Raw genomic sequence first — 12255 nt, forward strand, 5'->3', positions numbered from 1 at the left:
GAGAGACATGTACTTTTAGAGTTTTACCTGATACAAACTGACATACTGCTTCCTCAGCCACTGCAACCTTTGGTCAGGAAACTTCTTTAATTTCCTGGTTGCATTCACCAACTCTGACAGGCCCTTGTAGAGCATTTGTGCCGTGTGATTGGGGGCCACAAAGTGCAGAAGTCTAATGGCATCAGTCAGGAGATTAGTTAGTTTTAAGTAAAATGAAAATGTTTTAGCAGTGTAACAGTAACTCTATATAAAAGTGCATTTGAATCCTAATAGATTATAAAAAGGCACCAACCTATTGTCTGTGGTACTCAGACCATACAGAAGGCTGAGGCCATTCTCCTCCACTGTCATCTGACTCAGCTTGTTTTGCAAACATACAGCATGAACATCGACACCCTGATGGCCCAGAAACACTGCCTGCACATTCAAATAAACACAAAGTTATGAACTTGAAAGCTAATCTGGGTTTTTAAAATCTACAAAACCAAAAAAATATTTCTTTTTATGACAAACCTTCACTATTCCCAGGTCCAGCAGGCCTTCTGCTAGCCCAGCCACTACAGGCTGCCCCAATCCCAGTGGTTGCTCTGCAGGGGAAGGGCCTCCGCTTTGAGGTTTACCTGCCGTAAATCAACATATTTATGACTGTTTGAGCTGCTGTAACGGCAAACGGAAATTGAAGAGCCCTTGCATGAATGCACAAATTTACAAGCAGTTTAAACTGAGGCTTTTATTCTGTAGATAAACACGTAAAGCACATTTAAAATAAAAAAATATACTTTTTTTTATAATGCCCTTTAAATCTGTTTAAAGAGAAACAACGAGAGAGGAAATTGGTCTCGTCTGTTTGAGGTATAAACATGCTAAAAAAGTTCTGAGAAAAGGAAGGTTTGATGCAGTGATTTCAGCGTATCAAGCCTCCCACACCCCCTTACACTGGTAAACTGGAATCCTATATGAATATGACTCATGAAGAACGAGGTTGCTGAATAACTCAGTAGAAGATAAGGTCAAATTTCTTAATACTAAACTCTTGCAATTTACCCCAAGTGAGTGTTGTATTATCAGGCTGTAGACGTAGCAGACAGCGAGCACTGCCATGGCCGTCCTGGTCGTAATGAATGACCGTAGCGCCCTGCAGCAGAAACTGGTAAATTTCTGGTTGTAGTGACAGCACATACCTGGAAAAAAAACAAGAGTTTGTCGCACGTCTGCTGAGGCACCAACAGCTGGATGTGTTTGCATGTGTGCTTGAGCCTCTTACCAGGGAATGAGCTCCGTGCCATGGCTAAAAGCTCTGTGCGTCTCCTCGGTCCCCTGAAACTCCACTTCTTTCACCACCGGCTCGGTAGACAAGTCACCATCTGAATCCGACAAGTCTCCGACCGAGAATCTGAAGACAGACAGGGGTTAGATGGGTTTGGAAAGAAAGTTTAAGAGCCAAAGATTTTTGCGTCTTTTAAAGTTTTTGCATGCTGATTTCCGAGGCGATTTTCCAAATGCACATCTCAGTATTCATAGGACTCATTTTATTTTTAAAAAGCAATTCAATCAGACATAAGAAATGACCTGCATCTCAACTAAGAAGAACCAAACAGAAACTGAACCTATCCTGCAAGCATTGGCTTGATCAAGCAAAAAAAAAAAAGAAGAAAAAAGTACCATGCATTAGTCACTGCTCATGCTTCTAATTAAACCGTAATCTGAAACATACTGATGATAGCAAGCATTGTTCAAATTCCAGTAACTTATACTGTGAAACAACTTACAAAACATGTTTTTTTTCTGGAGTCGTCTTAAATGAAAGGGAACTAGAAGGGGAGCAGGAAACAAAGAACGAAGAGAGGATGTGAGACGAAAAAAAGAACGCATAAAGAGTTTTCAATAGTTTTTTGAGGTCTTTTTTTTAAGTGGGTGCTGGTGGGAAAAAGATCCAGAACACAGAAGAAAGGTGATTTTTTTTGAAACTGTAGTCTATGTTTAAGAAAGATACACACTATGAAGCTATGAACTCCAAATTCTGTGCTAACATCGAATAATTTGTCTGAATCTGAGAAAACAGTTTACAAACACATAAAATGGTCCAGGTTTCCTGACTGCAAACATAACAGATCACAGCTGGAATTAAATGACTTTCTACGTCCTCCAAATTCCAGCCTTTGTTATTAGCTACCTGCCACCAGAATGCTGACAACAACCAGAACTCTGTTCCTTCCTGTCCTGACAGGAAACTAACCTGTTATCTATTTTTTTTAACTCTGCCCCACACAGATTTCATGTCAACATCACTTCATCTCAGTAACAATCTGCAAATGTGTTCCTTCACAAACCCGTTATCTCGCGCTGGTGTTTATGAAAGAAAACTGCGCACTAATCCAAAATAAGACTTTGGTGAACATCCAGCCTACTTGGCACTTGAGGATATCCCCTACATTTAAAATAGCTGTGCATTAATCATTAAAGCTTAGTGGCTTTGTTAAATGTTAAACTTTTGTCTATCGCTACATTGCAGTGCCTTGTTTGCTTCAACAGAGGCTGTTGTAGCTGCACATTTGTAAGCAAGCTAATGAATGCACTGCATCTATTGTGATTTTGCTCAGAACTGCGCTACCAGCAAAGCCAAGCCCTCACAGCATGGCAGTATTCGCAGTTCTGATATAAATCTGTATATAACATTCTTCTGCTGTGTCCATGAGTCATTGTCTGTGAATGACCAGCAAAATAAAGAATCCAATTTTGGAAACAGACCTTTGATAGAAAGGGTCACAGTGCTAAACAATACAATCTTCAGGCTGCCATAATAGAGGGACAAAAACGTAACCAAAAATGTAAAATAACACAATGGTAAAGTGAGAGCATGAGTATTACTAACTTTTGTGCAACGTGAGAGCAGGAAGTCAAAATAAAAGTCAAAAAGAAAAAGAAAGAACAGCAAAATGTTGCTTTTTTTGTATTAAATCAACACATCAGCATGATGAAGCAGAGTTCATCGGCAGTTGACAAATAGTAAAAATAAAAGCCAGTCAAGTGATTCATGACGTCCTTGGGTCTTGGTGAATTTGGTCGCATGCTATGTACCATTTAATACTTTCTCCTGTATGCCTTAAACTACTTACATGAACATCCCTTACACTGCGTTAAAATACACACTATCCGTCAACTGGAAAGAATCAAGACCCGGTCACGGTAAACAGATGCTATTCTGGGATATTCTTTAACAAGACACCTCATTTTTCTAGGGTCTCATACCTGACACTGCACGCTGAAATATCTCACAACAAAAGCTTGGATGGCACACTAAAAAAAAAAAAAAAAGGGGGGGGGGGAGAAGAAACTGAACTAACTGATTGTGGCTGCGGTCTTTGAAGGAGTTGTTTCTGGATGCGGGGGACGGGCCAGTAGAAGACGGACTGGTGGACGCGTCATCAGGATCTTCTGCCTCTAAACTCCGGTTGCAAGATCTAAGGAGCAGGAACAGTCGAGTCAAACAGACGGATAAAGTAAAGAACAGGAGAGACGACTGTGTCAAACACCATCGCTTTAGTCATTAAGCATGCACATACCTGATAATCTGAAGGATGTTGCTCACAGTAGCTTCCTTCTCTGGCACATGGAGCCCATCTGGGCCAGATCGAGACAAGTAATTGCGCTGGCCGCTGTAATCGGACACAAACTGGAGGCAGAAACAGCAGTGCAAGATGGATTATACTAACAGGATATCAAATATGTAATGTAGTGTCAGTTTTATCAGATCTGTGTATTTTTGCGAATGACTGCGGGTGTTTTCTGCACCTCTATCGAGTATTCCGTGTTATCAGGAGACGGTTTGAGGCTGATGATGCTTGCTGTGCCATCCAACGCTTCACTTAGCTCCTTTAGAAAAACCCCACAGAATGGCACAACCTACAGTGTATATGTGTAAGAGAAAAAAAAACCCAAAAATAAAAATTACAGTGCAGCCAAGGTCAGTGAGTTAGAGGATCAAATGTCATTGGGGTAAACATAGGCCCACCTTGCATCCTGGGATATTAAGAGCTCTGGTCACAACCTTCTTGTACTCAGAGGAGGACTCATGCTGAGCCATGGCATCCTTTAAACCTCTCATGGTCTCGATGTCTGACTGGTCCATAAACTGCCACATCTTCAGCACCTTACGAGATCTGAAGGGCGAAAAAAATGAAACAAAACAGAACACATTGATATTTTTGTGTGAGAACAGTGCAGATAATAAATTGCCTGTATATTCAGTAGGTGGGTGTATTTGAGTTGCGTCATTGTGTTTCTTAAAACCTGAGTCCAGCCAGGAACTCCATGACACCATTGTAGTTTCCCATGTTCCAACAGCATTTAGCGACATGGACCAGATATGAGAAAACTTCTCTTTTCTCCTCCATGGACCCTGCAGTCAGGACCAGCCACGTCACCCACGAACTCACCTGCGTGTTCAGAATTTCGCATTTCAGTATTGCCAACTGTTACAATCGTAATCAAGCACCAACAACAGCTGCACTTTATTGCGCTCTTATCTTACTTACAAAGTAAGCTGACACATAAACTGCAGAAAACCTCCCTAGTAACTCACAGCACCATCTTTGTCTGGTTATTCATCAGCTTTTCCCTTGGAGTGAATAACATTTTGGCTTTAAAGAAACATTAAGTTCCAACATTGAAAATACCCAATATGGGGCTGTTTTTTTATTATTATTATTATTGGTTTAAATGGTAAATGGTAAATGGCCTGTATTTATATAGCGCTTTACTAGTCCCTAAGGACCCCAAAGCGCTTTACATATCCAGTCATCCACCCATTCACACACACATTCACACACTGGTGATGGCAGCTACATTGTAGCCACAGCCACCCTGGGGCGCACTGACAGAGGCGAGGCTGCCGGACACTGGCGCCACCGGGCCCTCTGACCACCACCAGTAGGTTTAACTTGCACTTTATTGCCTTTTGAATGCATTACAAGCAGAAAGAGTTTGAAACATTTGCATTTTTAAAAATATGTATAAACCTCATAGGAAGTGGAAAATAAACAGGTTATTTTCTACTCTATTTTCTACTATATACAATTTGTCTGTAACTTATACGCCCCTAATGTTTTGGAATTATTATTGGAAAGGCTTGTAATGCCTCCATAGTTGGTGTGATTACAGCTGGAGACACATATTCCCACTGGCGTTGGGTAAAGGAGGGCATGTGGCATAAAACTCCACCAATTCAAATATATTAAAGGACCTGTTTTGGTGGCCCCTTGTAGCAGGGGAGCGGCCGGAAGTATATATTAGAAATGCTGTTACTGTACTAGCACAATATTTCTTAGTGGAATATCCATATAACAGGTGACATCATACTAAATCCCTGGATAACTTTTTAAGTGTGCTGGTGTGCTGTTACAAGGCTGGTATTAGGTATGATAAAACATGGGGGACACGGGACGACATCCAAAGGCACCTAAAATTCTTGAAAGTGTACGGTCATGTCTGCGCTCATGAATTCTGCTCTGGAAACTTGTGCCTAATGTGGCAATGTATGCACAGGACTGCACCAGCTAGCCTCACACTTTCACCCCGACACCTCTCCACACATGCACACACATAAAAAAGAATGAGATCGGATATCTATCAGCTGCGCTGCGTCTCTACACTGACTGACCTCAAGCACAAGCAAAAGACATGACGGCAACAGCAGATATGCATCAGGCTCGACCTCTCTGTATGAGCACAGGTACACAACACAGGAAAAGATCAGATTTCAATCTGGCCTGTTTTAACTATCTGGTGTCTTTTTCTCTTTGTATTAGCGCCCCGTGAATGCATTGGCACACAATAAAAACAAAAACGCACTCACACTGAAACTCTTTAATCCACTTGGAGGTGGTAAAAACATCCCCCTGACCCAGAGATCTATTACTGGGTTACGTAAGGATCAGTAAAGCCCACCAACATCTGACCTGACAGGGACTAAATAAAGTCACACACACACAGGAACTATTCTTCCTATTGTTTCCATTTCCATACTGCCTGATGAAAAACTGTTAAAATGTTCCAAAAATGTTTCTCATACACTCCCCATACCTGTCCATGAACTATAGCACAAACAAGCGCAGAAATCAGACACATGCATTATTAGATTTTCTTGTCTTTGACACTAAAATTAAAGCCCCCAGCCATAAGGTCATTGGCCCATTGGACACTTTATGTTCCCCAAACCAAACTGAACGAGCCTATCAAGGTTCATCTTCGGAAGACTTACTGCAATTAAATAAACAGCGCTTTTAATAGGCTGATTTTATTAGAGAGTCAGAAATTCCTCTGACATTTGTAATCACTGTCAGCCTGATCAGATACAGGGAATCAGTTACAGAAATTCCCTCCTGGGGCTTTCGAGGTTTACATGTTAACTTTTCAGTGGAGCAGAAGCTCGTTCTGCAATCTACTGTATTTGGTTACCGAAAAACAACACTGCAGCCCTCCAGTCTCTTATCTGCTACTCCCCTGCTCTTTGCGTGCCACGCATGAAAATCTTGTATCATGCACTTTCAGCATTATGACATAATGCGAAGCCATGTCAGCATCGGGGTTTTAGTTACACTCACCATCTAAATCATTCTGTCCATCTGCAAAGTGGTTTTTTGCACTTCCACACATCAAGGGATCGCACTGAGTTGGCATCTTTTCAGGTATTCCAGATAGCAAAAGTGCGTATGCAGTGTTGTGCATGACGACAAGCAGGACAGGATGTGAGGATATATATGTACAAATGTACACAGAGCATATAATGGAACAGGAAAGCAGCAAAGGGTAAATATGAGATGATACAAGAATACAGCAACTTCCCATAGAAGCATGAAAAGGCAGTTTTGAAGAGCATTCTGATAGAATTGCAGACACACACTCACATCCAAATTTGGATCTGGCTATATGATCCCCCCCTCTTTGATCTTTGTCTGTGTGTCCACCTGTCTGTCCTGTTGTCTGTCTGTCGCCATTTGTGCTTGTGGTATTAGTTCATCTGTGAGGGTCAGTTTCTCCTTGATACACGAATTACATAATGGAAAATAACAGAGAACCATTACAAACTCGAGCACACACTGGTCCCGTCAAAGCTAAACACTTTGGAGGCCCAAACTGCTCACAACTCCCTGCTTCCCAATGTTTTTCTCAATCCTGTTTAACTGATTAATGTTTCACTCCCACACATGCCTTAAAAATGAACTCTATCAAAAAAGTCTTGTCTTACAAGTGGGGAAATAAACTTCTTAATTAGTTACCATCTCAAAAACAGTGGATCCAGTCAGTGACATGAAACGTTTGTGAACTATTTATCAGGGAAAATAAAAATAATAGTCAGGTGAATTAACTAGTAATAATTTAACCTTGAAATATATTCCACAGTTCAAAAATGAAAGGTAAAACCCAACCTGACACAATTAAAGGCAGCTGAAGGAGAGATTCAGTGCTGTCAATATGACTCTCGTTCCACTGTGACCATATATGGCAACACTGCACATTTGGAAAACTGTCTTTCGTGCTTCTCCTCTGGCTGACTTAAATGAAAACCAGCTGATGCGAAGAGGCATGCGACCTAAACATGACATAATCATCTCCAATCAATCTCTCTAGCACTTTCTCTTTCGCAGCAGTGGATTTGTGCATTTTCAAAGTCATTCGCCGTGAACGAGGCGAGGCTCGGGGGGTGTAACTTAAGCCGGTGAACATGGTCGTGAGTGAGTTGCGCTCATGATAGGTCCGTATAACTCGCACAGCAAATAAGAGAAAAATTGCCATTTAAATTTTTATGTTACTGCAAGAACTGCATTTCAATGCCACTTAATCATCAAAGGACAACTAACTTATTAACTGAAAAGTGCTCTCTTAAGATGAAAACTATCTCCATATGGTTCCTTTGGCACAACTTCATTAAATGTATCTGCGTAAGATGTGAGAGTCTCCTGAATGCACTACACATGTCTGTGTATATAAAAAGTCGCTCAAGGCTTTTAATTGTTAAGCTACATTTGTGCAGTGTCAGTGCTTCTACCCAGTCTGAAATCCTGCTGTAAACCCTGAGCTGCGGAGAACTAGACAGGCTGTGTAACATCCTTGTGTAACTACATTCACATGTGTGCTAAAAGATTCGTGGAGTGCAGACAAAGTAGACAGAAAGCCCCACCCACCTCGTTGAATCGCGCCACCAGTTCCTCCACGGCGTTACTTCGCTGAGTGGGCGTGGCGGGCGCTGACAGTGAAGCCTTGAGGTTTGGGTGGCGTTTAGTTTGACACTCTGGACTGCCCAGGTCTCGGGTGAGGAAATAGAGGTAGTCCAAAGGGAAGACCTGCAGACAGACAGCACGCTCTCAATCAATGGCTGGGATTGTTGTGTCATTACAGACACTACTTACCACCACCTACTATTCTCCTCATCCAACTTCTTTGCTAAACCTCCCCACAATAAAACACAGCTGTACAATTTCAAATAAAGTGTAAGGATCATATTGACAGCTGTAATTGCACGTTCCTGCCTCTGCTTTCCCCCTCATGTATATTTTATATAAATTCTCTTATACCTGCTGGTAAAGCTGCTGCTCTTGCTCTGTGAGGATGCAGGCGATCTCCTCGGGGAACTGAACAAGGTGGCGCAGCTCTGCCAGCTCCTTACTGATCCCGCTTACACTGGGAGGAAGAGTGCTGCTGCTGGTCATGCTGCTGGCCAGCTGACGCTCTGCGTGCACAGATAAAGACAAGAAAAGATTTAGTCAGGTTATACATCAGCATCTATGCTCAACAATTCTAAGTAAAAGGAAGCCGTCAGAAATGAGAGCAAAGCAGAGACCATGCATGCACGCACCAGTTAAAAGCAGGTATCACAGGAATGAGGGAGAGAGGAGGGATTAACAGTGAAACATTATCTTAACAGATACTTAACTTTCACTATAAAAGTTTAAAAGCCTTGTTTTTCTGGCTTTCTTGTGCATGCCCCAAGTCTTATGATCCATCACTGCCAGTAAACTATACACTCTCTATTCCTCCATCCACTGAGAGAAGCTCCACTTCACCCACGGGAAGTAAACACCACTGATCACCTGCCAGATCCTATGTTTGGATTTCAGTTAGGCCCATTAGTCTGTCTGTTTACACATATACGCACACACACACACAAAACCTGTCCTCATCTCTGCTAACAAAGGACTAATGGACAGTTCCTACAATGGCGCAGGAGCTACCAGGTAGACATTCTGTACATTGTTGGGATGGATGCCACATAAACAGAACTTTCTCACTGCAAGAGCTCAGTCAGGAAACACTCTTTGAGAAGTTTCACCTGTGTTCAGCTATAAAACAGTTATTTTAGTCATTGGGAAAACCTAACCTTCCCAAGCCTCCATACTCCTACAAGTGGAGACAAATATCTATAACATTCAGACAAAAGCAAGGAGATGTCACCAATATCTCTATGGTTAAGGATGTTGGGAGGAAGATGTTGGAGTGAAATGTCTGCCACAGAATCAGCTTCATGTGTTGAATTAATGGGAATTAGATTGCCGACAGTAAAACCTCGTGAAATCCAAGGAGACGTACTTGAAATAAAATGAACAGCAGGAGTTAGACAGACTCTCTGGTCATTGTCAACTGTCATACACAGAAACCTTCCAACCCCCTCCCACAGTCACACTGATACAACACCGCGGATGCATACAGAAGCAGACGCACACTTAAAGGTCGTCCTTGGTAACCCTTGAGATGTGCAACAGGTAGGCATGGCAACAGCAGCGGCTGCTCCACAGGAACAAAACTTGCTTATTTACACAGTTTGATTTGTGGATCCGGTCTCACAGCTTGTGTAATGAACTCACTGTGTGTGTGTGTGTGTGTGTGTGTGTGTGTGTGTGTGTGTGTGTGTGTGTGTGTGTGTGTGTGTGTGTGTGTGTGTGTGTGTGTGTGTGTGTATTTGTAGGATAAGAAGACGGACACACTAAGCATAGGAGACAAGGAGGAAGGAAGGGAAGCAGGAAGAAAGGATAAATAATTTAACCGATAAAATAAAAAGTAGGGAAGCAGGAAAATATCAGCTGAGGAGGAAAAAAAATACTTTGCATAAGAAATAAAATAGTACGATAGAGGAAACAGAGGGAAAAATTAACAAAGCAAATGAAAGAAGACAGATAGGAAGGAAGGAATCAGTAAAAATAGCTGGAAATTCTATAGTTTACATTGTAGAGCAAGTTGTAGCCATTTATCACAGTTAGAGAGACAGCAGAAACCACTAAATCCTTTAAATGTCCTACGGAGAGACAGAACTGCAAGTTACAGGTCTGAGCACATTTTTCAACGACACTTGTGCATTTAATGAATCACAATAGAAATAATTTGACAGGTGAAAAAGAGAAATGTGGCTTGAAGAGTCTGCTTACATAGATAGATTACGTAGAATAAATATTATCCCATTTTTAACATGCCATTTCACACAAATGCTGTGAAACAAAACCATTTTAACTTGCATAAAAAGATCAGAAACTGAAAAGGCTGAATCGAATAACATAAAGTCGATGCTCTTCTTGTTGCCTTGTACAGATGCGCTAAAATACAGATACTTGTATAAGCTCCATCAGAATGAACTAACTGTAAACATCAGTTCCATTAGGTGACTTTAAAACAGTTAATTTGTGTTAAATAATTAAAATGACAGTGATAGTTTTTCTCATATAGATGATCAATCTCCACAATTCTACCCCAGAAGTGTTATTGCAAGCAAGCCTTGTGAAGTGGAAATTGAGACACCTCCTCAAATTAGCTATATGAATTTCATGACCATGCAGTGTTCTCAATCATTCATTTATTCATCCCTTTAAACAAGACAACACACAGATGGACGAAGCTGTCAGCCAAGGGAGTGAAGGGAAAACAAAAAAGGTCTTAAGAGATTCTGCAGAAATAATGAAATGCAAATGTGCATTAAAATAAAAAGAAACATCCAAACCGTAAAGAGGTGACAATCTATGTTTTCTGTCAAAGTAAATGGTAACATTTAATTAGCTTGCTTCGGGCACGCTATCTTTGAATTCTTCAGGCCAAGCTGCACACATACTGTACTATGTCAACAGTGACAAAAAAATAAACAACCGCACGGAGCACTTACTCAATGGAAGAAGGCTGTGGATTAGATTGGACTGAGGAAAATAGGGCGCTTACAAATTACACATCGTAATCGTTCGTTTGAGCAACACTGACGGGTAAAACTGAACATGCATCAAGAGATCGAAAGAGCACGAACACGGACTAAATGACCATGATGTCCCTGTGCATTTTATGCATGAGCTTCCTCATCTATAATGCATGCGGAATATAAATATGTGTGAGTGTGTGTGTTTGCATTCTAAATACAGCTGTGGATCAAGTGCATGGGTCTGAACATCCTTTTTATGGTTAAACCTCTGTTTTAACAAACAGCATGCCACTGAGAGCTGGGAAATGACAATGTTTAAAGTGCAGATTTTCCTTCTTGTGTTTATTTTCTCGATATATTCATTCTAGATTTGTCTTCTGTTTTAAGGTATCAGGTTTATCTGACTTGTTTTATTTACATTTTGATTTTGATTCACATTTCCGTACTGTGAAATAATCTTGTTCTTGTCTGTCCCATAACGTGAACAGCACCTCAATCAGCTGTGGCCCTTTTAAAACATGCTCTATAAATATTGGACTTGAGTTTGTTTTAGATAGATCAATAAGTCAGTTTTATTACACTTTTAAATTTAAAATGAACACTTTAAACTTTAGTTACTTTTGCCACATTATTGAATTATTTCAGTTGTGATCATCACTTCAGCAGTCTTATCAACCAGCACTGATTGATTACATGCAGTGAGCATATGCTTTGAGAGCTTCACCCTAATGCAAACTGAAGCAACGCGAGGAAACTTTTGTCCAAATGATCAATCAACATGAAACGAAACGGGAGAAGCATTTCTTGAGTGAATCACATTTATTTATACTAACCAAACAAGATGAACCTTGAACATGATTGTTGACTTGCCAGCCATGTGCATGCACACACACTGCATGTACTGTTCTCAGAAGTACGTTTAGAGCTGATGACAACGTCTCCGTGTGCCCTACATACTTGAGCAAGCAGGTGCAGCACAAACAGCTTCGGTCTAAGGTCTAAGGCGGTTTGTGTTGCACAAACGTGTCCTATAAATATATCACCAATATCTTGTGAAACATGCTATTTTTTAAGTACTGTGTTAA

The 12255-nt window shown here is 41.0% G+C and overlaps 1 protein-coding gene across 7 annotated transcripts in view; it reads right to left on the reverse strand.

The window, feature by feature from the left end:
* Positions 1–12255, reverse strand: part of plce1 (phospholipase C, epsilon 1) — a 79059-nt gene that overhangs the window by 21185 nt on the left and 45619 nt on the right. For 5 of the 7 annotated variants that reach the window (XM_076887502.1, XM_076887500.1, XM_076887499.1 and 2 more), the window contains 13 exons: positions 8574–8728; positions 8184–8342; positions 4291–4436; positions 4013–4160; positions 3793–3903; positions 3564–3673; positions 3345–3461; positions 1770–1811; positions 1265–1393; positions 1045–1181; positions 514–620; positions 293–417; positions 28–172 (listed from right to left, as the gene is read on the reverse strand). In XM_076887502.1, coding sequence (XP_076743617.1) covers positions 28–172; positions 293–417; positions 514–620; positions 1045–1181; positions 1265–1393; positions 1770–1811; positions 3345–3461; positions 3564–3673; positions 3793–3903; positions 4013–4160; positions 4291–4436; positions 8184–8342; positions 8574–8728 — 1631 coding nt within the window. The remainder of the gene's footprint in view (positions 1–27; positions 173–292; positions 418–513; positions 621–1044; positions 1182–1264; positions 1394–1769; positions 1812–3344; positions 3462–3563; positions 3674–3792; positions 3904–4012; positions 4161–4290; positions 4437–8183; positions 8343–8573; positions 8729–12255) is intronic. The other 2 variants (XM_076887501.1, XM_076887504.1) reach the window with 1 other exon arrangement.

Source organism: Maylandia zebra, linkage group LG8, assembly GCF_041146795.1.
Source record: "Maylandia zebra isolate NMK-2024a linkage group LG8, Mzebra_GT3a, whole genome shotgun sequence".
Lineage (NCBI taxonomy): Eukaryota > Metazoa > Chordata > Actinopteri > Cichliformes > Cichlidae > Maylandia > Maylandia zebra.